This window comes from Rattus rattus, chromosome 2 (genome assembly GCF_011064425.1).
Source record: "Rattus rattus isolate New Zealand chromosome 2, Rrattus_CSIRO_v1, whole genome shotgun sequence".
Classification (NCBI taxonomy): domain Eukaryota; kingdom Metazoa; phylum Chordata; class Mammalia; order Rodentia; family Muridae; genus Rattus; species Rattus rattus.
In genome coordinates this window covers 117889626-117915925 of record NC_046155.1, presented here as the reverse complement: position 1 = coordinate 117915925, position 26300 = coordinate 117889626, and the positions used below count along the sequence as shown (strand labels likewise).

Genomic DNA, 26300 nt, shown 5'->3' with positions numbered 1-26300 from the left:
TCTTTAAATAGAATTCCTGTGGGTCCTATAGAGTAGTCTCTGTACATATCACTCCTGCTGGGCCTATAGAGTAGTCTCTGTACATATCACTCCTGCTGGGGCCTATAGAGTGGTCTTCTTCAACATATTCATGGAATTCCTTTTCAGATCCATATAGTGTTTTACCTCGGCACAGAATTCTTGTCTTTTGTCAGGATGCTGTAGAGATTCTAGAGCTAAAACAAAGAGGTCCCCTCACTTCTGCATCCCTTCCTGAGTAGTTTGCCCCCACCAACCCACATCCTTCCTATAAAATATCATCCCCTTCCCCAGTGACTTCCTTGGCAGCCACACAGTCCTCATTCAGGTGACTTGGCCAGGAAGGGTGAGAATAGAAAGAAGAGTGGAACCATGGGTTTAGGTCTTCAGGTCTAGGAGCCCTGTTTGCAGAAGCCCATGTTCACGGTTTTCCTGAGGTATTTTAAGGTAGACCCAATTCCTTGTCCAATGGACTCTTCGTTAAGGTTGTGGGGGGCAGACCCCAGGGAAAGAGGGCTGGTGTTGCGTATCCACAGGAGGATCCTCATTCTATGCCATGTCTCTGCTCACTCAGAGCCTCCTGGAGCTGAGGGAGTTTGAAGACACTGGCTGCATGAGGGGCTCTGTGCTGGGGCAGCAGCAGCTTGGGTTAGCTTCTGGGAAAGAAGTGCATTATTAGAGAAGTGTGTATGAAGCCTTGTGCTGAGAGCGCTTAAGATGTGAAGGGACTGAAGAGTAAGAAGACCCCATTTTCAATGTTTCTCCTTTCAGGGAACAGAGAGCTCTCTGTGAAGTGTTCCAGCAAGATCTTCTCATTGATTGTTCCAAAAAGTGCGTGTGTGTGTGTATGCGTGTGTGTGTGTGTGTGTGCACGTGTGTGTGTGTGTGTGTGTATGACACAGAGAGAGACAAAGAGAGACAGAGAGAATGTATGTCTCTGAGAGTGTGTGTATATGTGTGAGAGAGTGTATTTGTATGAGTGTGTGTATGTATGTGAGTATGTGTTTGTGTGTGTCAGTATGTGTGATTGTATGAGTGTGTGCTATAAAAAGACATAGATAGATGATAGATGATAGATAGATGGATAGATGATAGGATGATAGATAGATGATAGATAGATAATAGATGATAGATGATAGATAGATGATAGATAGATGATAGACAGATGATAGGTAGATAGATGATAGATAGATAGATGATAGATATAGATAGATAGATGATAGATAGATAGATGATAGATAGGTAGATAGATAGATAGATAGATAGATAGATAGATAGATAGATAGATACCTTCCTGGCCCTTCTCTACCTGGTTTGTTATTCACATCTCTTTTAGATATTTGACCCAGAAAGAAGCTAACATCAATGGCTGAGGTTGAATCTAGAAATCGTTTAAGACCAGGCCCTTAATACACTTTGCTCTGTATCAGGAGACACAATTTCTTGATGGTAAATACTGATGTGGAATACTAAATTCCTGATTAATTTTTGTATTTTAGACTGAATTTTGCTATGAAACCCACGATGTCCTCAGACTCAGATCCTCCCTCCTCAGCTTCTCCAGTGCCAGGGTATAGGCACGTCTCACCATGCCTGGTCCTACGGTTAATTTTTAAAAACTCATGGAAAACATGTAAAAACTCCCATGTTTCAGCCTCCATATCGTAACCTTGCCAAAGCAAATGTGTTTCGTATTTCATCAGGAAGTTTCAGACACCAAATACTTAAATGTCTCAAAATGATGAAATCCTGCTTAGAAATCAAAATTATCTGGAAGGTTTCTTGTTTAACCTTCATTCCAGGTTCCAGAAACAAAACACACATTGTGGTTTCTGGAGCAGAGGTGTGCTGGTACTGAGCTTAAGTACTGTTAGTCATCTTAATTTTTTCCTTCTGGGCCTTAAAAGGTACAAACTGTAAAGTCCTGTGTTCCATCCTGGCCTAGATGATCCATGGCCAGGGGCCACCAGAGGGGTCCTTCTCACTTGGTGCTGGCTGTGAGCCTTGGATTCTCTCTGCTCTTCCTGGGAAGCACATTTATGGATTTGTGGCATGCCATCACTTAGGGGACACCACAGCAGTGTCCCCTCTATCTAGAAGAAGATGTCTCCCTTGGAGAGTGTGGGTGCCATGGCTAGAAACTGGCCTGTGTATGCATACTGTTCCTGATTTTGAAAGATCTCCTCAGATCCCTGGCACCACGGGCAGAGTGCAGTAGCCATGACTCAGGCTTTGCCTTCTTGGCGTTCCGCCTTGTTCTAGTCATACCTGGGAGTGACGGAATCTCAGTTCTTCCACCCAGCATCATACCCATCCCACCCCCTCCCACCACCTCTTTGTCTCCAGATGATATATTTCACTGGATGATATATTTCTTGATTTCACTGATGACCAGCATAGAGACATCTGAAGTGAGGAGCCTATACCGGAATCAGTTCTTCATGGGCCTGGAGACAGGCTGCAGCCTGTGCCTGCTCAGGGTGTGGATTGCTGACAAGGATGCTGATGGAGACCATGCCTCTCGTTTGGGCGGAAGGGAAATGAAGAGAAAGAGACGCATATACACAGATGGAGCTGGGATTCAAAACAACCCTGACAGGCTGGAAGGATGAGCCAGATGGAAAGGGGATGTGAACAACAGGAAGTTGGAGAGTCCGTCGCAGCCCAGAGTGCAGGGACTTGTTTAACATGGTTCAGCTGCATCCCAGGGGAAAAAGACTTGGGGGCCTTCCCCAACTGGCCATGGTTCTGTGCGTTTGTGAGGTGGTGCTTGGCTGAGCTCACACTCTGCAGAGAGATCAGTATCCCACCTACAGGCTCAGACTGAGCTTGCAATGTTCAAGCTGGCCTGTTACATCTCAGTGGAAATCCCATTGTGTTCTCACTGACTGACAACTGAATGGTTTTTGAGGCACCTTAGGCCCTGTTATCTGTGATAGGAATGCCCTATTAGTTTTCTCTTCTTAGGATGTCATTCTGAGAGACAGACACCAAAAATCCACACACACTAGTTGTCCAGCAGTCACCTGCTGGGTGTCCTCTGTTTAATTCTGAAACTGTCTCTCTGAAGGTATCATCAGACCCATTAGGTTAAGGGTTGAGTCCTACAAGACTGTTCTCCACCTTTAGATCAGATCACCAGTGACTAGTGTCACATGTTCACCCTGGTAGTGCGCCAGGCTCAGTCTGCTGGAATACTTCTTGCTAACTGGGTGGAGTGGACATAGTTAGTGACATCTCTGGTGTCAGCACTGCTTTCATGACCTCCCCGTTCCTCAGTGGCCGGATGGAAGGTTCCATCATCCTATCACATGGCCGGTCCTAACCAGCTTCCATTTGGGGTTTTCCAAGAGTGAGGGCATCAGAAGACACGTTCTGTAACCCAAGATTTACAACAGTCTTAGGAGCCTTGTGTTAGAAACTGTGGTCAAAGACCAAACGCATAGTTTATCACAATTTTACAACAGTCAAACCCCATCTTTGTCCTTTACAGGGTATGAGTGGAGGCCCACAGTGACAATCTGGTTCTTGTTGGGCTGTATGTATTTCCTCCTCTAAGAGTCACAGCCTTCAGTGGGGTTAGGGGTGGAGGACCCAGCTGTATTCCCAAGTCCCACGGTTATCGTCCCTGGGGCTCATCTGGATTCCTCCCGCCTGCCGCTGTCCCCGGTGACTCAGCAGCTGTGGACAGTGGCTGGTGTGGATGATACATTTTGGCAGCTTCTTTCCCCGGTCCTGGCTCTTTGCCCTGGGAAGATCTCACACTTCCTATCTGGCTCCTCTCCCTGGCCTTGCCTCCAGCTCTCACTACTTGGATGCCTTGGTGACCTCTTTGGTCACCTCATCCCACAAGAAGCCACATGCGTAGAGTTTCTGTGACAGTTAAGTAGTCAACTCCCTTCTGGATGGAAATGTTAGGCTCGTGAGCTTTCTGAAGCCACGAGTTAACTAAACCATCTCTCCTAAAAAATGATTTAGCTTTTCTGAGTGTCTTATCACGCATTGGCAGTGTAGGGTGCTGAACAGCCCACTCCTGGACCTCTGGGGCGGAAGCATAGGAGCTGTTTCCCAAGGCATGAAGACCCTCTTTGTTGCTGTCACCATGATGTGAATGACAGTGTGTCCTTATCTCTTTTGGAACCACAATAGAGAATGTGTTGCAACCTTAATATAAGAAGCAAGACTTTGTCTCTATTCATTATTTCAGCAGCGGCTCAGTTCTTGTTGATGAAATCAATCTGAGTTAAGGAGGAAGAAGATGAAATAACGGTGATGTTTTCTGAGGTTTTGGGGTCTTTATGTCCCTTGTTAAATGACACTTCTTCCGGTGAGATACAAGGCAAATGATACACACTCATAGGGTGGCTATGAGGATAAAACCAAGACTTTTTGTTTTTTAGTGTGAGACAGGGTTTCTCTGTGTAGTTCTGGTTGTCCTGGAACTCACTCTGTAGGTCAGGCTGGTCTTGAACTCACAGAGATATGACTGCCTCCTGAGTGCTGGGATTAAAGGCATGCACTACCATGTTTGGTGAGACCTTTTTCTTTTAAAACACAAATCTTAGCTAGTAGTAGATGCTCAGAAAAATCTTTTTTATTTCTGCCTTATTTCTATGAAAAATGTATGTTTCTCCTCTTCTGCATAGACAGCAGGAATGGATGACTGCGAGGAAACTGTTCTCCAGACACTGCAGAACTGACGCACAAAGGAACTCACAGAGACAATGACAACACACACAGGGCCTGCACAGGCTCAAGCCAGATGGCTTGAAGAGGGGGAAGAGGACATGGGTTCTTATCTCTGACCAAAAATCTACCCAAAACTTACACTTGCTTGCAAAGAAAGAATTAGTTCTTTTCCAATGGAGTTTTACTATGGCGTGTTAATCACACTTCAGGGTAGGCCCATGCCCAGCAGGCAAGGCCATACACAAAACCAATTCAAAGGTGTACTTTAGACTTTCTGTCTCATACTGCTTTTAGGGGGAGAGTGCATTTTCATTGTTGTTATTAGTCTTTTGGTTGTATATTATGACTTCTGATGTGTGTGTGTGTGTGTGTGTGTGCGCGCGCGCGTGCATGCGTGTGCACACACATGTGTAAGTATGTGTGTTTCTCTCTCTTTTGCTTTGTTTCACTTGCTTTTTGTTTTTTAAAGAGAGAGGAAGAAAGGGTATAGATTTGGGTAGGTGGAGAGGTAGGAAGGACCTGGGAGATGGGAAGGGGAAAAGCCTGTTGGGAATAAATTGTGTAAATTTTATTTCAACTGAAAACAGCAAATAAATAAACAAAAACGAATACAGAAACTGTCGATAATACCCATTTATCCTGATAATAGAGTACCGATGCTTTTATGTAAGTAAATCAGAGGCGAATCATCTGCAGAGTTCAGAAGCAGTGCCTTCGCTGAGTGTTCTAAACCCCTGTTCTACTTGGGGAGAATCAAGCAACGAAGGCATCCATTTCACAGGTGTAAGATCCTTCCTGTGTCTACCGTAAAGCTGACCAGTAACTCCCAGACTAATTGGACACAGTAGAGATTATTTTCTGCCATGAACAAGAAAATAATATACTTGAAAGTCAAAACAATTGTTCCCTAGATTCTGGAAGCACCATTGAGTGGATTAGGATTGTCGATTGGGGAATAGACTAAGGTTTTGACAATTCAGTCTGATATTTATGCAATATAATTTGCTGCATATTAAAAATTTACTCTTTTTAGTAAAAATGTATGTGTGGGCACTTATGTACATGTGCACATGTGCACATGTGTATTTATATACATAAGCGCATGTATCATGTATGTGTGTATGTATGTATGTATGTATGTATGTATGTAGTATGTATGCTGTAGAACAGCCTCGAGTATCATCTTCACAAATGCTTTGGGACATGGTCTGTCACTGGCCTCAGATTTTTAAAAAGAGCTCTAAAACACACTACCAAGATCGACCTCATAAGGGAGAGGAAGCCTCCAGAGTCTCCCTGATGGGAGTTAAAGAAGACATGAAAAGACTTATTGGAACTTGAAAGGTCTGTGGCTGATTTTCTAATAGGATAGGGGTACAGCGGGCAGATAACGATTCTGACTGAAGAGGAGTGTGGTGTTAGAGACTGTGGGACCCAGGCTGGGGACCGACCCTTTCATGGAGCCCAGGAGTGGACATGTGCTCAGTGGTAAGAATTGGAGCTAGGCTGGGTGGCCACCAACTCCGGGAGGGAGTGGTGGGGACAGATGAATGACTCTGGCATGTTTTCCATGCAGTAGCAGGTGTCTGGTGTCTGAGGCGCTAGTGGCGGTTCCAAGTCAAATCCTGCTTCCTTCTGTTATTAAAGTTCCTAGAAAAAAAAAGCCACAAATATGCTAACCATTCTGCAAGGCTGATTGGCTGATTAGAATGTCCTGATTGTGGAGAGTTAGAATGTTGGCGATCTAGAGCCAAGTTATCTTGGGTTATTGTTAGTCTCTTAACTGCCATTTTGTTGTCTGCCTGCATATGGCCTAACTTCTCTATTATGCCATCTTTCCACCAGCCCCAAAGCCAGGAATGCCATCAGAATAGTGTCTTGAGATATATAGCAGCGATTCTCCACTTTGAGGTATTCTAAGCACCTGAAATTCCTACCAACCAATGTGGAACATGCCTTGATTTGTGTATTCTTGGGCTGTCATTATATTCAAACTTGGCTCAGGATAAATTATCTCTTATTCTCTTTGAAGTGAACACACATGTTTTTTAAGTGTGTGTGTGTGTGTGTGTGTGTGTGTGTGTGTGGTGTGTATACACGTGTGTGTCTGCAGAAGCTAGGAGAGCATATTTGGTGTCCTGCCCTATTGTTCTCCACTTTATTCCTCACCAAACCGAGAACCTGGAGCTAGGCTGGGTGGCCACCAAGCCCCACGCTGGCCCCACTCTGGCCTTACAGACATGCATATGACTGTAAGTTGCTGTGGATCCTGGGATCTAAACTTGGATACTCTTACATCCTCAGCAAGTGCTGACCATGAGAACTCTCTGCAGCCCCGTGGTGGATCCTTTACTCTCACAACCACCTCTCATCTCTAGTGTTTCATTCTTAGTCCTGGATTATCCCAGAAAGCAAGCAAGCAGGCTCCTGAATCTCCAGTCTTTGAAAACTCTGCCTGTTCCTCTCGCTGTGCCCCATCTAAGTCTCTCTTTATGGTATCCATTTCCTCTAATCCAGGCTACTTCTTAAACCCAGTGCAAATTTCCCTAGCACTGTACAGTACTGCTCTTGTCAAGTCTACTCTGACTTTTGCAGTCCCAGATTCCTTGGAAGCTACTCCAGTCTTGTCTTCCTCAACTTCTTAGTGACAAAGAAGACGGTGATGACTCTCTTTGATGCTTAATCCTTCCTGGATCTAGAATTGGGTTTTTCCTTCTTTTCTACTCCCATAGCTGAATAATTTATCTCTCTCTCCTATCTCTCTGTTTCTTTCACTTCTTCACGTCTACTGAATTTCAAATGTTGGAGTTATTAAGGGCACCAGGTCAGCAATCTTGTCTGGTGTATGGGCCTCTTTCTGCACCCTCTCTGTCTCTGTCTCTGTCTCTGTCTCTCTGTCTGTCTCTGTCTCTCTGTCTCTATCTCTGTCTCTCTGTCTCTGTTTCTCTCTCTCTGTGTGAGTGTGTGTGTGTGTGTGTGTGTGTGTGTGTGTGTGTGCATTTAAGCAATGATTTCTAATCTCTGCTGAGTTCCAGCCTTGCATGTACAGTAGCTGTGTCAGGCTGTCTCAGGCTTTCCTCATGAGCATTTCAGCCTTACCATGACTCAAAACAGCTCTACCCATTCGTTATTCCTTCTGACAGATGTTCTGCCTTAGGACCACCCACCACTGAGTTCCTTTACAGGTAGCTGCTCCAGCCAAACCCCAGAGTAGTGATGAGGGGGAGGGAGAGGAAAAGGGTGGAGGTCCTGGGCTGCTCACACCCTGATCTCTTCCTGTTCGGCATACACAGTTGCTTCTACTCATGTTTCTACTTCACTCCTTCTCATTGAAAGGAGATTCCAGCCCAAGGCAACAAATTTTCTTGCCTGGATTTGTATCCACAGCTTCTAGCTAGTCTTTGTGAGTCTGTTTTGCCTCCTCTTGCCCATTCATTGTTCAAATGCTCCTCTATGGCTCTGTATCCCTTTGCTACTGGCCTACAAGACTTCGGATGACCTTGCTTCTTTCTTTCCTATCTCCATTATTCTTCTGGTCCACAATGAGCTGGGTCACACTGCTTCTCTCTCTGTATCTCCAGCTCACTGATGTCCTTTCCAAGTGAGGGTTTTGAGGATCGCTCTTTATCTGACCAAAATGCACATCCTTGCTTTTTTGTATGCTTCTCCTTTCTCTGCTTTAGGAAGGAGACAAAAGCCATCTTTTCAGGCATTCTTAGCTGGACCTCACTTTACAATCCCGCTCTCCTTTCCTTGCTGTCATATTACTCAGGACATTTCATTTATGACACTTATAACTTCAACTTTTCTTGTCTGCTTATTTATTTTTGTGATACATCTTCTCAACCAAAAAGGTAACCTCTATGATCATAGAGATCTTACTATTCATGTTTCTCATGGTATTCATTGCACTAAGACCTGTGGTAGGCATTGAAAGGTCCTCAGTATATTGAATAAATGATCAACAGAATGGATTTCTCCATGTGTGGTCCAAGGCTGAGATGTTCCAGCATAAGCATTGACCTGGGTTGGTGGGAATGTACATGCACAGACTTATTATATCCATTTGTAAAGTAAAGGTTTGGGCCTTGATGGCTTGTAAGAGCTCTTCAGACTTTCAGAATTACGCTTTCATGAACTCCGAAGGCAATAGAAACAAATGAGAATGTGGGGTTGGCAGGAGGGCTGAGTGGTTAGCAATGCCTATTGCCAAGGCTGGCAATCAAGTTAGATACCTAAGACTCAAGAGAGTTCTGACTCCAAGGTGTTCCACGTTTGTGTCACGGCACATGCTCACTCTCACAGACACATATTTAATAATAAAAAGAATAGTTATTATTGTGTTAGTTGATCTTTGATTTTTAGTCTTTAATTTGACACAAGATGGAGTCATTTGGGAAAGGGGCTTCAACTCAGGAATTGCCTGCATCAGACTGACTCCTGAGTAGGTCTGTGGGGGAATTTTCTTGATTGATTGATTGATTGATTGTGTGTGTGTGTGTGTGTGTGTGTGTGTGTGTGTGTGTGTGTGTGTGTGTATGTGTGTGTTGGGGGGACAGCCCACTATGGGCAGTGCCATAGGGGAATGTTGTCCTGGGATGTATAAGGAGGTAAACTGGGCAAGCCATGCAGAACAAGCCAGCAAGCAGCTGTGCCTCTGGATTTGGTTCCTGCCTCCAGGATCCTGTACTGACTTCCTTTCGTGATGGGTTCTGATTTGGATGTTTAAGCTAACTAAATATTTTCCTTCCCAACTTAATTTTTGTCAGAATGTTCTACCACAGCAGTAGAAAGCAAACTAGGATAGTGGTGTCAAATATCTAATAACAATTTAAATCTAATGTAAAATGAAATGTATGAAGAAAATCTCACAGTTCTTTTTGTCTGGTGCTATTCAGTTTAGTTGAGTTATCTGTTAGCAGAGATACTGATCCCTTGACTAAATTATTGTGTACTGATTTTTCTATTCAAAGTTTATTATTCAAATAAATATAATTGATTGATTGATTTAGACAAGCTATATAGCCAAGAATATTCTTGATTTCTTTTTTTATTATATGTATTTCTTTACTTACATTTCAAATGTTATTCCCTTTCCTAGTTTCCTGTCTGTAAGCCCTCATCCCCTCCCCTACCCCTCTCCCATATGGGTATTCCCCCCATACATCCCCTTTACTGTCCCCCATATTCCCCTGCACTGGGGGTCTAACCTTGGTAGGACCAAGGGCTTCCCCTTCCACTGGTGCCCCAACAAAGCTATCCTCTGCTACATATGCAGTTGGAGTCCAGGGTCAGTCCATGTATAGTCTTTGGGTAGTGGTTTAGTCCCTGGAAGCTCTGGTTGGTTGGCATTGTTGTTCTTATGGAGTTGCAAGCTCCTTCAACTCTTTCAATCCTTCCAGTCATTCACCTGTAACTCAGGGTGTTATGCCAATCAGGCACCATTTTACCAACGGAGCTCAACCCCTAGTCCCTGGTCCTGCTATAACCAAAGCTTGTGTTACACCATGGGAAGGTGACACCTGGGACAACAGAGCTGTCAGGAGTTCTTTGTATCCTACTCTTTCCTGTTCCAGAAAGCAGTCTCCTTGAGTGCTTGCTCTGATCTCCTATTTCATAGTTCCGTCTTCCCAAGCAGGGGAAGAGGTCCCAGTCAGGGTGTGTGCAGCCATTGTTGACCAAATAAGAGTAAGCTTGGGGATGCCACTTCCTTTGCCAATTCCCTCCTTGGTGGAATCAAGGCAGAGACTCTGGAAAGCATCCCACACCTTCAGCTTCTCTTGACCACCTATGACAGGGTCATACTGGATGGCACAATGGGAGTGAGTCCAGGCCCATTTTACCTGAGGCATATTCCACAGTAGCTGTCTTGACTCTTGAAGACCCTAACCATTGGTGCTTCCAATGATCTACATGCAAATGTTGTGAGTTCCCCAAGGAAAGCACGAAGCCTTTCTGTAGAACAGGTCTATTTAAGCATGGGTCTGTACGAAAACATACAAGGTGCCGTGAGGAGAGAAAAAGAAGCCTCAAAGGAAATGCGATAAAATAATTAAAAGTTGTTATTATGGGGTGTGGGTGACTTCTTGTTGATTTTTTTTTACAGCAGCCTGCATTTTCTAAAGTTCCTGTAATGAACAGAAATTTCATTTACAGTGTGGGAACAAAACTGCCTTAAACTTTCACATAAAGAAGAAAGAGATTAAACAAAGGAAGGCAAGGAAGAAGGAAGGAGTGAAAGAAAGAAAATTAATTTATGGAGTTGAAAACATGGAGCAGTGCCCAGCTCCCAGCTCCCAGCTCCCAGCTCCCAGCTCCCAGCTCCCAGCTCCCAGCTCCCAGCTCCCAGCTCCCAGCTCCCAGCTCCCAGCTCCCAGCTCCCAGCTCCCAGCTCCCAGCTCCCAGCTCCCAGCTGCACATCACTAACAGGGCTGACAACTGCCCAGTTACTCCCACTCCAGGGGATCTGACACCCTCTTCTGGCCTCCTGGGGCACCAGCATACATGTGGCATGCATTCAGACAGACAGCCAGGAGGCATGAACATAATAATAAGACAAATCTTTTTTAAAGAAAAAGAAAATTCTAAGAGCAATGGGTTGCAATAGTGAGATGGGAGCAAGTAATTATTATGTGCCTTTAATTGCTGGGAGTTAGAGCAGGGAGGAAGAGAGAGGAAAGGGGCCCCATGTGCCAGGTTGGAATATCCTGGTCCAAAGTGTCCCTGCATCAATGTGTGATGTGTCTCACTTTACTCCTGGCTCAGAGGACACTTTTCTCTTAAGTTGTGAGAGTGGTCATAGTAGAATCTTTTGGATTTTGTCTCCTAGAAGATCTTTCCTGGTGTCTTATTTGTGACCAAATGACCTTGCCTTTCAGGCCACAGCAGAGAAGTCTCCTGGAGCCTACTTCCTTCCTGAGTTCGCACTCTCTCCTCAGGGAAGCTTTCTAGAAGATACCACAGGGGAACAGTTCCTCACGTACCGCTATGATGATCAGGTAAGATGACAGCAAAAGTCTCGTGTGGTTACTTGCGTTTGGAAGCCCAGTGCAGGACACTCAGATCAATGCGGCCTGTTGGCTGTCAGCCTAGAAGATAAACACTCAGCTCTAGGTTTGGTGAGAGGCTGTTTTAGGGGAATAAGATAGAAAGTGATACAGGAGGACAAGCTGTCTCCTCCGGCCTTCTCACGAGCACAGCTGCACACGTAGACACACAGAGACACATGTGCATGTGTGCATGCACACACAGTGTCTATACAGCAGAACATTGTGTTCCTCTGGCCAGTATTAATATACCAGATCCTTGGTACCCTGCAGGAGCCTGAAGCTACTGGCTGCAGTGACTTTCTGGCCTGTAGGCAGTTCTGCTCTGCCTGGCACACCGCTCAGGAATGACTCTTGTTTCTCACCCAAGAGATGATGTTTTAGATATCGCTAAATTTATTCTCCCAGAGAGAGTCGTCAGAGGATTCTGATTGTGTAGTCGTTGCTTCTTCGTCCTCTCAACTTTCATTTCACTTCTTATGGGGGATCTCTGCGAATGCCAGGGCCAGCAGAGTAATGCCCCACATGAGGCGAGATGGAAATCCAGTTCAGCATAATTCAAACCCACGTTGGTTTAAACTTTTAGAGTCTGACATCAGTAGCTTATTGTAAGGGTATTTGAGTACATCACAATTTGGAAAAAATAAAGTTTCCTGGCATAACACAATCCTCTGTGCACAAGGAGGCATAATGGCACCAAAACTTTCCTCGAAGTACATGCCCTTTCTTCTGTGAAGTGGGGTTGTACAGGTAGATACATGTGTTATCTTAGGAGCCTAGAGGGTGATCTGGTGTGGGCTCAGTCATATACATAGTGTAGATGTTATCTGGCTATTAGCTGTCTCTGGTCCTTGTTATGGGAGCTTGGGGGAGCCCCTGGTTATACAGATAACGCAAAAGTCCCCTAAGTATCAGTCACCTCTGGTCCTGCTTGTGGAAGCTTGGTATGGACTGGACCTTCAAATAGTACCTATTTTACCAGATTAGTAACCACCTCCATGTCCAGCCTTCTGGATGGAAAAACAGGTTATATACATGGAAGAGATAATCCTGCATGTTCAATGATCCTGTGTGTTAAACACTCCTGGTTTCCCAAGGGCTTATCTGTGAGGTTGTGGACCTTTGTGCTCTCAACAATTTCCTTCAGGAGCACCAGCATCTTCTTCTGAGCACATTTTCACACTGAAACAGACTATGCATGCAGTAGTGTGTGTGTGTGTGTGTGTGTGTGTGTGTGTGTGTGTGTGTGTGTGTGTAATCACTCCATAAAGGCTAACCAGAGAATTAGACATGCTTGCCATGATGTAGAATCTGGACATTTAGAGCCATGACTCTTTCAATCTCAATTCACATTTAGGATTAGATAGGTCTTTCACATCACTCAAAGGGAAAACTAGAGCAGCAGCTCTGCCAAATGTCGGTTTCTAGCCGAACACCTGAGTTCCAGGGGCAGTGGTAGAGAACAGAAAGTGGAGATTTAAACCCACGTGGGACCCGTGTGACTCTGGCACCTAAAGGCCCACTAGAGATGAAGAGCTAGGCATGGTCACCTTGTCATGGCACACAATAGTGGAGAGGGGGATGGCTGATGACTTCCAGCTGCCTTGACTTTAGTCGTGCGGTCAAAGGCCAGCACCCTGTGGTTGGTTTAGGTGGACCTAGGAAGACAACAGCTGTCACAAGGAGCAACTCTGAGAGACTTAATCTACTAATGTGGTTCTGTGTGACCGGAAACTACAGAGAGCAGGATCAGCTCAGGGTTGGCTGGACCCGCACTGAGCCGTGGGTTAGAATGAGGACTAAAGTCTCACCTAGTATGAAAGGCTGATACTGATGAAAGCCTGGAGCAGAGGGTCAGATGGGGAAGCCTGGTGCCCAGGACTCTATTTCCCCAGTCCTTGGGGCTATGACTGGTTTACCTACCCTTGGTGTGCATAGTTCTACATCTGGGGTTGGTAATGAGGGGTAGAGCTGTGACCTAGGAAACTGTCTGTTGACACAGAGCATCACAGACTGCCGGGGCGTGATGAGACAAGGTTACATTTTTAGCTGGAAAGTTCAACATTCAATCACTTCTCCAAGTTCCCAGAATCAACATAATCATGGGAGCTGTACTGAGCCAAGTTAATTGTGGATTCGTATCATTAGCCCAACCATTTGGGGCTGGTTCTCAGAAGGACCCAAAGATCATTAAGCTGTGTTCTGCCATTCTCTCCTATGGGTCTTCAAAAGCTCTGTAATTTATAGCTCCCTCTAATCCATAAATCAATAGGTTAACAGTTTTCCAAATGAGAACTGTAGAGAAACCAAGCAGGAAACAGTGAGGTGTGATTTACTCCAGACACAAGCAGGTTAGGAACATGCACTGCTCTTGCAAGGCTCAAGTTTGGTTCTCAGCATCCGTATGCTGTGGTTCACCGTCTCCTGTACCTGCAGCTCCAGGAAGATCAATGCTCTCTTCTGTCCCCCAGAGGCACCTGCATTCATGGGCCTATGCTCCCCACCCCACATAGACATAATTCAAAATGAAGATAAATCTTAAATTAACCTTTATTAAGGTCTAACTGCACATGGAACGAAGATATATCTGAATTCTAGGACTTGGCAGATTTCAGTATTTCCAGAATGAAGAGATAGAATGTTGAACTCCATAAGGGGTCTCCGAATTCTTTTCTGATCAATATTCACTACCCACAAAGGACAGATAGCTCTGACTCTGTCCTTGGTATCGGCTGGTTCTGTCTACCATTCAGTTTGTTTTTATGTAGGTAGTATATAGGCCTGTGCTCATCTGTGTCTGGCTTCTTCCACACATCCCTGAGTCTGAAAGCTTTGAACAAGCCTGTGGATCCAACCTCATACAAGGCTCAGGCTCGTCCATCAGTTGAAGTTTCAACAGACTGTCTCAGATGTGGCAGACTGCAACAGTCTGGGTGGCATTCCACCACCTTTGCTTCACAGGAATTCCCAGAGTGTCCCTAAAGGTTTTGCAGGACAGTTGATGCAAGGATTCCATACCTGGGGAAGGGGTGGGGCAGTGTTTGTTATATAACAGCCAGAAAGAGGTGTGGTGCCTGTGGCTGTTACCCAGGACAGCTCTGTCCTGCCAGGTGGCTTGGGTGCCTACCTGCCAAGTGTGAGTGTTTCCACTAGTGGTGGCTTGCTCTCACAGTGGCCTGGAGCCAGATGACAGAAGTGCTTGTGCGAAGGAGGCTACAACCTTGACTGTAAAGTGGTCAGGGCAGAGGTGGGTTCCCTGGTCTCTTCCTCTCTACAAAACACTCATTTTATAGAATAGGAAGCAGGTGGTAGGTGTGTAGACATTGGCTTTCTTGAGCAACTCCCACAGGACTCGTGAAAGTATTTTATCCTGGGCACATTTTCACGAAGACCTTTAGGTCACTTTCCAAATGTCTCCTGGATTAGGTGCCTGGAAAACTAATAACCCCTCGGCCTGTAAAGCACGGCTAAAATGTAGGCTATGTTTAATGAGACACATAAAAGCCACCTCGTGGCTTATTCGGGAGTGGAAGCAGCTTCTAGGGAGAGAACAGCCTGAGGCCAGCCGGCTGCCCACTGGGCTGCAAGCAGGACTGGCCTTCGCGTTTCTTCCATCTAATGAGCTTGTAACAGTGTTGTGACATCTGTGAACCTCAGAGCCTTCGACTGTTTTCCAAAGCAGAATGAGTTGGTTTCACGGCCTTCCCTCCTTCCACTGTTAAAAAAAAAGGTCTAGTTTGAAACCACAAATAGAGTATTCCAGCTGCCATGTTAATTGGTTCATTCTGATTACCGAGGCAGTACAGCCAGCAGAGCAATGAACTGTTACTTAGAGCATTAGAGAGTCGTGCAGCTGGTTCAGTTCCAACACCTCGTTCTCCACGTCAGGAAAGCAGAGACTCTAAGTGTGCAAATGACTTAGTCAAGGACATCCAGATGGCTATTTGAAAACTGAAGACCACTGCCTTCCACACCCCAGGCTGCGCTATCCTAGACCCTCCCCATCTGCTCCTCTCAGATTTCTGGGTGAGTTTGTGCCTTTGTTCCTTTCCAAAGACCTTGATCCCATGGTTATGGTCAAGGAGAGCTTTGGGGACCATTGGAAAGCACAGGGGATAGTAAAGGATTGCTTTACGGATTCAGACTCAGCAACTTTAGGAATTTGGGGTTAGTCAAGAGCATCTCAGAAACGTTATCATTCCTCCCCGGTTTTGAACAGAAATCGTAGTGTTTTCAAAGTTGAATCCAAACAGCACTGCCTCCCTGCTGGGCAGTGCATCTTTGGAGTGCACTGAGGACCTCTACAGGGACAACAGCGGCATGTGGGTCCTGTCTGTTGTTCTTTGACCATTTCTCCAGCTGAAGTCCTGTTTAGGGGGCAGGTAGCTAGCTCCAGGCCTCCTTCTGGGAAAGGGAGACAATGAGGTCTTATTCCATGCACACTTCACCTTGGTCCACTGAAGACTGGAATGTGAGGCACCACTGTGGACACTGGTGTACAAGTCTGTGATGGCTTTGTTCTTCTCTGAGAGAGCGTGCTTATTTAAATGGTTATGGGGTGTTTTTGCGCATGTGTAATTTACCCTTTCTTTAGTCCTTTGGAACTTGTATGGGGTGAAGAAATGAGGAAGGCGTGTCACCCAGGCCTGGTGGGTTGCGGAAGTAGGCTTCCTTCTTGTTGACAGCTACAGTTACAGAGCAGGCAATGTAAAGCGAGGGTGACTTGGAGCTTCTGCCTCATCTGTGATCGTCTACGCTGTGTAAATTATCTCTACGTGCTGTGTGCCCATGCTGATGCAATGTCAGCCCTGCCGCTTTTAGGCTTTAAATAAGCAAAGAGCAGGGGTTGGTTAGTTTTGAGCATGAGGATGAAGCTGGGCATCCAGTAAGTGGTGAGGTAAATCTCTCCGAAGAAAGCTTGGCAGTGGTAAGCCCTTTAGATCTGTCCATACCCTACCATCCCCTCACCCTGTGTCTCTCTCTACTGCAGGCACCAGGGACAGAGCCTGTGACTAACTTAGCATTTGTGTGTTGACTTTTCCTGGCCATGTCTGAGTGCATTCATTTTTTTTATATAAATATTTGAAATTACTCTTAACTGCACTTTTCTGTGTGCTTGTGCCCTTTGCCCACTTGATTCTTGAGTTCATGTTTCCCCCTTCGTGCCTGCCCTCTTCCTTTACCCTGTCCTCTTCTCCCCTGGGCTGTGAACCTGGAGTCTGCACATGCTAGGCAAGTGTCATTCACTGAGTTGTCTATCCTCAGCCCCCTTTTGTAATTTGAATGTTGAGAGAGCCTTAGTGAGTGGCCGGGGTAGGCCTTGAACTTCCAGTCCTACTGTTGAAACTTCCTAAGTACCTGAGATTACAAGTCTGTGGCACTGGATGTGTCATCTGCCTCTTTCTTCTACTCAATTGTAAACCTTAAATCTAACTTCTAGGATCGCTGCCAGCCTTTTTTCCATACCAGCTTGAACAGCCATCTTTAATTTTTAAATTTCAACCATTTCCTTGAAGTCATACTGGTTCTGTTGCAAATGATTCTACAGTTGGAAAAAATCCCAGATCTGTGTTTGTGACATCCATGATGGCTAATCTTGGTTGATAACTTGACATATCTGGGAAGAGGTAAGCTCACTGGAAGAATTCATCAGACTGGCCTATGGGTAAGTTCTGTAGAACATTTTCTTGATTGATAATTTGTATAGAGGGGCTCAGCCACCGTGGGACATACACCCCTACACAGATGGTGGGCTTAGTCTCTGTAATAGCTAGCTGAGAGAACAGACCAATAGTAGTGGTCCTCTGTGGTTTCTGCTTTGAGTGCCTGCCTTGTATTCCTGCCTTGGCTTCCCTAGATGGTGGACTATAAGATGAACTGTTTATTCTCTAAGTTGCTTTAGGTAATAATGATTATCACAGCAACTGAAAAAACAAACAAATGAACAAAACCCAAAAAGCCAGGACAACGTCCCCATTCACCATAGTATCCTAGGTACCCTCTGAACTGATTCTTCTCCCTTTCTCTGCACGCCACTGACAGCCCACTTGTGTGATGTCATAATTCAAAATGTGTAGGCCAGTTTGTATTTCTTATATTTCCTTTGCTAGGGACCCAGAGGATTGTGTGGCTCTGACAGGCCCTTGGAAAAATGCTTATCAGGGTTGATAGGAAGCCCAGTGACCTGTCTCTTCAGGTGAGGAATCCAGCTCTAGGGAGAAAGGATGTCCTGTCCAAGATCTCACAGCCCGGCATAGCAAAGCCAAATGCCTGTTCTCTGCCCTTAAGCACAGTTAGGACTTTTTTTTACCCCCTCTTACATCTAATCTGTGGGCAGGGAAAGAATGAGAGAAATGTTTGAATGAATTTTTAACACTAACAATAACAACAGTATATCAATAATGAAGTCTTTGTGCAGTCTTACCCTTCAACTTCTCTCAAATGACATCTTTCTGGTGCTATTATGCCAAACCTAATTTTCCTTTTTCATTATTTAACTATTGATTTATGCATTCTTTCTTAGGAGAAGAAGTCCTTTTGCTACAAGCACATCTTTCTCAGAGTAACCCCTTCCCAACTTTTCATAGACATCTTGGCCAGGAGCTGTGTTGTGGTTAAGCTGCTGGCAGGCCTCAGAAACATCACTTGGGATTTTCAAGTTATTTCTGTAATAATTTTTTTTAAGCTTGGAAAGCTTTTAGCAACTCCTGAAATTTCTGGTAAAGAAAGATGAACCAGCCCTCGGGCTTGTGGAGTTCTGTTGCCCTTTTCACTGATCAAACTGAGTCACCTACATGTTCTCCACACAGAAGCATCTACATGTCCTTCCTGGCCACTGAGTGTTATATTTTTTAAGGACCAAGCCATTAGAGTTTGAATGGCTCATTCTTGGTTGAATGTAACCATGCTCCTTAAGTACTCCGAAGATTTTAGCTACCTAATGACAAAGCAAGCTTTTGGTCTGCTAGGAAACGAGAATATATCAATTGGGATGGTGTGCATTCTGACCTAACTCAGGCACACAGCAAACACACAAACCTTGCATGTGCGATGTGCTGCTGAGGTTGACTTTGGCCCGTGTGAACTTGGAATTTCATTATCTCGGAGATTTTCACAAATCAGATAATTCTCCAGGATCGAGGAGTTCATCTGTTCTGTTCCTTGACGTTCAATAACCAGCTCTTGAATTTCATAGACATTCTTCTCTTTTTGTACTGTTCTTCCTAGACTCATTTGGGGGACGGGGGGCTATGCTGTATTTTTATACCCTTGCCATGCAGATTAAGTGGTAGATATAGGATAGGGACATTCAAGACAAATTCAACTGTCTCCCAACAGGTATCGCTGCAGATGCTGACAGACATGCTCCCCCTGCCCTCATCATCTCTCTTCTCTGATATCAAGCCACTTCTTACTGGAAGATTCCCAAAGATCTTCAAATACTTTGAGACTAGGTCATTTCGGGCGACTTAGCTCCATCGTCCATAGGCCTTGACAAGCATGTCCCCTCTTCTCCACTGTCTCCTCTCTTCCACTGTCTTCAGGCCTTGCTGAGTTCTCTGGCTTTATGCTTTGACATTGACTTGCACTCCCACCACCTCCCATGTCCCCTCATGACCCAATTTCCTACTTTCTGCATCAGGTGCTGACAAGGTTCACCTCCCATGACTTCTCATTACTCAGTCATCAGACATCTTGATTCTGAGGTGGGTGTTTGCCCTGCCCCAACTCCCTGCCACTGCTTCCTGCTCAGACTTCTGTCCTCTCAGTGATTTTCCCTATGGGAGATGGGTGCCATCCACCCAGATCACTGAACGGAGCACCAACCAAAGTGTTTACAAAGGGCCATTCTCTCATCTCTATCCTCCATGCTGTCCTGTCAAGATGCTGAGACGGTCCAGGATTGTAGACATCCCCACATTCCATTGACACCCGTCATTTCTAGTCCCCTCTAGTTCCAGTGACTCTAACTCACCCTCTATGGCATCTACCCATTCCACATGGTCAGCCTGTAACCTTGTCATGCTTCACACAACCAGCTCTCTACTTCAGTCCCTTCCTTCATAGCCTCCCATGGGCACTCTTATCACCCACATACCTTTTTCTTAACATCAAAGAGAAGTTCAGGCCTCTTATCCCTCCGTTTGTCTGAGACGATCAGAGGTCTCCTATTCATCAGCGCTGTTCCTGACCCTATATTCATAGATTTCCTGTTGTGTTGGCTGAGTAGATTGGTACTGTACAGATCCACTCGTTGGACCTTTTCTTGTCTTTTATTCAGGTAGCCTACTGAGCTCTGCTGTGGAAAGTCACCAAACCATGAAGGACAGCCTCCATTAGGGACGGATGTCTTGCTATGACTTTGACTGTCTCTGGTTCTTTACTTTGGCCCCTTTCATTATCCCCTAGTAAGCAACATTCCAGCTACTGGGTCTATTACTGTCTCAAATGAGTGCCAACCTTCTATACTGCCATGCTTTGTTCTCAGGCATTGCCAAGCAAGTGGGCTTTAGAGATCAACGGAGACACAAAACAAAGATCTGTTGCTTTGCTGCCCAGGCCAGAGGGAGCCATGCCAGGCAAGAAAAGACATCTTTGATTCTCTCCAAGCTGAACTTGGAAGGACTAGGTGTAGAAGCAATAATGGAATTTTCCCCATCACAAGGGATTTGAGGAATTGTTTTGATTGGCTTATTTGAAGTTTAGAAACATTTCCTTTGCTATGGACGATTCTGGCCTACATCACAAAAATACAAGCAGAGTTTGCAAAGAGACTCCTGGTAGCTAAGGCTCCAGGAGATCAGCTCATCCAGTGGGTCTTCAGTCTGCTCATTTTTGGAGTTTTAACACGCTGGACTACGTTCTTGGATGTGGATTTTAGGGAGCTTAGGAGCATCCTGGGGGCTCTTCTGGTGGTGGGGAAACAGTCTCCACCCACATATGTTGACAGTGTCCATTTCTTGGCTCTCTGCTTTAGTACCTTTTAGAATGCTCCTAATCTCAGGCTTATGTGAACTGCTAGATGGTGGCCCATACCCTGTTCTATTAGACCTAGACAATCCTAGTTTCTATGCTGCTTTCTGGCCTGGACTTTATTGTCCTCTCTTGAGCTAGGCTCCTCTAGTTGGATTGGTGTCCTGAGGTCTGGCTGTGGAGCTTAGTAGTGTATCCCAAGGTCACACAAGGCACAGTTGTGTGTCTGTTGAAGACCCCCCTCCCACCCCTGTCTTCTGTGGTTGGACACTCTCTTTGCAGTGTCAATCAGTCCATTTCTAGGTCAGGTGTGTTCACATTGCTGCGTCTTCTGTCTGGTCTTTCCTCTACTGCAGACCCAGCCCAACTTGCTTTAGACACCTTTCTCTTATCTTTTATACCCTGCTCCCCCTTGAGGTTATAGAATGATGTTTGTTCATCCTCCTGATCAGGTATTTCTTCTTTAGGGAACCCTGTATGTATAACGTTTTTGCAACTTACTTTTAATAAGGATTCGACCTCTCCTCTAGCCCACCACGCAGGAGAGGTAGTGGAAGAGAAATGTTATTAGGGTGTGGGGGGAGTGGACCTGCTCAGCAATAGTGCTTTGGGGGTGAACTTGATTGTCTTTCTCAGCAGTTCAGTCCCAGAGCACAAACCAGATATGACTCAGCAGCTGCAGGCCAGACACCAGGCACGACCTACAGCTGGAGTTCAACCCTGAAGGAACTGCAAGGCTTGCCAACTGACCCGGGGCAAGGCTGAGGAAGCAGCAAGCTGCTGCAGGAACCTCACAAGCAGTTCCTGCTCAGGATTCTCTCAATGGTGGGCTTGTCACGAGTGGAGCTCCACAGTGCTATGTAAGGGGAACCAATACATGTATGTGTGTTGTTAGTGAAGAATAAGGAGGCGGAGCAAACCAAAGCAAAGCTCAGTGCTCATCTCCCACTGTCTGCGGGGGTCATAGTTATATTCCATTTTGGGTCCTTTCATGTGTTTGCTACATCCAAACATCCTTTCATCTGTGTTTGCTTCAGGAAAACACTCTTTCACGTGTTTGCTTTAGCAAGACCTCCTTTCACCTGTGTGCCCCAGCAAACCATCATTCGACTTAACTAACTTTCCAAAGAAACTGGAGGCTTCCACTTCAGATCTCTTCCCTGACACTATTGTCACATTGGATTCCCACCTCTGTCTTACCTAAACAGCAGGGCGCTCTTTCCTGGGAAGGCCTTAAAGTGGGAGTGAAGAGGTATCTAAAACCTGGCAGCACCCCCACGCCTGGATCCTGATCTCTCATTACTGTTCCCATCGAGTGCTTTGGAAGGGCCAGGACTCTGAAGAGCAGCAGAGGCCAGGTTTGAGGCAGAGGCTTGCAAACCTAACGTGCACCGTGGTGTAATCACCAAGTGACAGTGACTATTAAGCCACTAGGATCTCATCCTTAGGATTCAGGAGCCAAACTGTGAGAAGTTAGGGGCACACTTTAGACAATCTGAGCATCAAGACAGCAAACAGTCGGCCCAGGGTTGAAGCACGTGCACTGTGTTTAGCTCACTACATTAATAAGGACACTAAAGTGATTTAGTCAATATTAGTGGATGTTTGAGGATCGACTCATTATCTTGAAACCCCAAAGAAAATTCAAAAATATTTATACACTGTAGTGGTTGATCTTGCTTGTCAATCTGACATACAGGAAAGAGGGAATATCAATTAATGAATTGCATTCATCAGATTAGCCCGTCAGCACGTCTGTGGGTTCATTTTCTTGATTGCTAATTGGAGTCAGGTGGAGGGCATGGATAAGAAAGGTAGCTGAACGTGAGCGAGCCAGGGAGCAAGCCAGGGAGCAAGCCAGGGAGCAAGCCAGGGAGCGAGCCCCTCTTCCCCCAGGAATGGATGGACCTGGCACTGTGAGACAGTGTAAACCCTTTTCTCTCCAGGTTGTTCTTGTGGCCATTGTGTTTACCAAAACAACAGAGAAAGTAACTAGGTGCGCATGCGCTCTCTCTCTCTCTCTCTCTCTCTCTCTCTCTCTCTCTCTCACACACACACACACACACACACACACACACACACACACGCCACTCACTTCTCACTTCTATCCATGGCCTTGTTAACAAGGAGTGATACGACAGTGTCTCCATTTTCAGCTCCTGTGGACTGCTGGACCGAGTCATTGACACTCGTCTTCTGCTCAACCACAAATTCTGGGTCTGGTGATGGGGGAGAACAATGATACCTGGTAGTAACTTGCTCTCTTTGCTGGTGACCCCTCCAAAGACTGACACACTAGATGACATTCTCATTTACAAGGAAATAAAAGATTAAACTAAGATACGTGTTGACCATCAACAACATTCACGCAGGGTAGAACTGTACATACAGGCTGAATCACAGCTTATTAAACTGACGGTTGCAACTCCATAAGGGATTGTGTCACTAAGCATGAGAGTTGGAAGAAAAAATTGGCAATAGGTTTCTAAATGTTCAGTGATCAAAAAACAATTCAGAAACAATCCCCTAGGAATCTGAAGTGTTTCTGGAGGGGCTTAGCATGTTGTGTCATGTGACCTCGCCTTGGTTCTGGACACACAGCATGCACACTTGGCACTGCATATGCTCTCATGCCACTCGGCACCAAGCATGGCTGCCTGAAACCTCAGCTCGGAAGAAAGACTGCTGTGTAATGAACTGCCGTGATTACATACAAACGTGTCTGCTCTGACAGGAACATTCTGGGTTAGTTGTGGAAAAGCAAACTGAGTGTTTTCTCATCATTTCTCAGCATGTATTAAATTCAAACTGGTTTGTCTTTGGATCCTATTGTGTCCCAAATCTTGATTTTAGAATCACGTATTGGAGTTGCTGACCTGTGTTTCATTAAAAAAAAACAAAAACAACAACAACAACAACAACAAAAAACCCCCAAAACCCAAAAAACAGCATTAAGTGAATTTTGGCTTGGGATTAGGACAATTTCAAACAATAGCAGACAAAGCTTTAAACCTATTTTGTACCGTGGTTTGTGCGAAGCAGAGTTCTGAGCGCTCATCACTGGAGAATGAAATCTGAAAAGCGTTGAAGATGCTCTGTGTCTCGCAGCATCAAACTTAACTCTTTATGATGAATGAATAAGCGCACTCATTAGCATGCAAATCATCTCTGATCTGTAGCAAATGGAAATTTTATTTGTATACTAAGCAATTACTTTAAAATAAATTTCCTCATGATAAATTGCCAATAAATGGTTGATTTATGTAGCTATTTTGTGTTGCCCGTACTCTCAGGCTATGTAAAATTTTGAGTGAGGATTTGTGAGTGGAAAAAAAAAAAAGCTAAAGAAGCTCTGGGCTACATATCACAGTTTCCTTTTATTGTTTCATTAATTAATTTTATTTATTTATTCACTTAACATTCTGATTGCAGCCCCCCTCCCTCCTCTCCTCCCAGCCCCACCCATACAAATCCCTCCCCTTTTTGGAACCACACAGCCCTGGGGCATCTACTAAGTAGATCCTCACCACTGAGGGCCAACCAGGCAGTCCAGTTAGGGGAAGGGGAGCCAACGGCAGGAAACAGAGTCAGAGACAGGCCCCCTCCAACTGTTGGGGGACCCAGGAAGACCAAACTACACAGTTGCTCCAAATGTAACAGTTTCTTTATCACATGTGTTGAAAAGAAAACAGTGAAGATAGGGGTTCTAACTGCAGAAGGAATAAAATAAGATTTGACGATGCGTCAGTCAATTGCTGTGTCAATGCCTTGTCTAAATAGTGGCGTAAGCAAGCAGAGGGACAAAAATCAACTGTCACGCCGTTGTGACAAGGAAAACGGAAGACATGTTCTGCAACTTGCCTTTAAGTACTGTGAAGGTGTTCAGAAAGTACCTCTTTACACACGTACAGGCAAATGTTTACTGGTGGAATTGTACTTTTTTCCCCCGTTTGCTTCAAAATAGTGTGGGACGGGGGACAACAGACAGTCCAAGATGGCTCTTGATGGCTGATGGCGGGACTCTCTCCTGGACACTTGAGGTTTATTTTACTATTCTGTGTACTTTTGTGTATATTAAATATCTTATATCATCAGAAGTAATCACCATAAAAGAGCAACAGCATGAAAACAGAGCAGGAAACAATCCGAGGAATCCTGTGCAGGGGACTGGGTTCTTCCCGGGGATCAGTAAGGAAGCTGCTCTCGGGGGAGCGGCTGAGCTCTCCCAGGAGACACAAGCAGCCAGCGATCAGTGTTCTGTCAGACTCCACAAAAGCGAGGGGCACGTTTCCTGCATTCTGACAGTACAGCCCTTTGAGGAGCATTGGTTCAGAGGCTGGTGACAAAGGGTCTTTGCACTTTCAGCGCATACAAAGTTAGAATATGTCCATGGCCATTACAATCTGAATAGCCATGTCAAACACCAAAATATTTTTATGACAGAAATATGCCCTAGTGTTGGCAGTGGGAATGTTACCACTAGCATATTTTACAAGTTGAGTCTATTTTGTTCTCTAGCGTGAAGCAGTTTCATTTCCTGCCCTATTATAGGGCACTGGCTCCTAGAATCTAACACGTGTGTCCCTGGTTCAACTCACTTTAACACAGAGGTTTATAATGTCATGAGTTTGGTACAAACCTTTAATGGAAATATTTTAAACCAGCATTTTAAAACTTTAACACAGAAATATTTTAAACCAGCATTTTAAAACTTTAACACAGAAACTATTCCACTGATAGCTTTTGAGGTAAAAAATAGCACACACGCCAGCTTTCATTGTAAAAAATTATAATGAGGAATCGCAAACGGTTATCCCGGGTTCAGATGATGGTGTCTGCAATCTCTTTTGGTTCCTGGGCAGGTTTAGTTAATCATTTTTATGGTTTTCTTTGTCTTGTTGCATTTTGTTTAGAAGCAGCAGCTGTGCTTTCTAAGCGAGTGGGGCTGCCCTCACCTGGGATCAGGACAGCTTGGCAGTGCTGTAGGAAGTGCCCCGAGTTTCCGTGTAGTCTGCCAGGTGTGAGCCTGCCATGGCTGTGTTCCACAGCTCCCCATTAGCCCCAGCCCTTACCACACAGCCCAGGAGACATTCCTGGAAACGGGCGCATTCATCAGCAGTGCCATTCAACACCTGGAGGGAGCAGCCAGTGCTGCTGGAGTGTGCGGTCCTGTCCTTCTATCTCCACTTGGGAAGAACTCTGACACTTCCAGACAGAGGCCCTCAGGGAAGGGTTTGGGCACATGGGTGTTTTTCCCCAAGGCCCTTGTTCAGCCCTTACTCAGTTATAATTCTGCTGTAGGCATTTTGACTTTATGGAAATATATATAATGGGATATCACGGAGCCTATAAAATGTTCTCTAGTTTGAAAACTCCTTAAACGCTCTTATATGTTGCCTCTTTCCAACATAAATTTACGTCCAGCAAAAACAAACATGGAGCGCCAGCCGGTTACAATCTAAGAGGACACTGGCTCAGGGGAAAGCTCAGGGCAGGGGACCAGAGGCCAAAAGTCACAAAGCTGTCAATTCCAAAGTAAATCAAGACACGGAAGGTACTGGATCACTCTAGATT

General features: G+C 45.2%; 1 protein-coding gene across 1 annotated transcript in view; it reads left to right on the top strand.

Moving 5' to 3' along the window:
- Positions 1-26300, top strand: part of Adamtsl3 (ADAMTS like 3) — a 291589-nt gene that overhangs the window by 33744 nt on the left and 231545 nt on the right. Inside the window, exon 3 of the mRNA XM_032893300.1 lies at positions 11586-11705. Within this exon, the coding sequence (XP_032749191.1) occupies positions 11586-11705 (120 nt within the window). The remainder of the gene's footprint in view (positions 1-11585; positions 11706-26300) is intronic.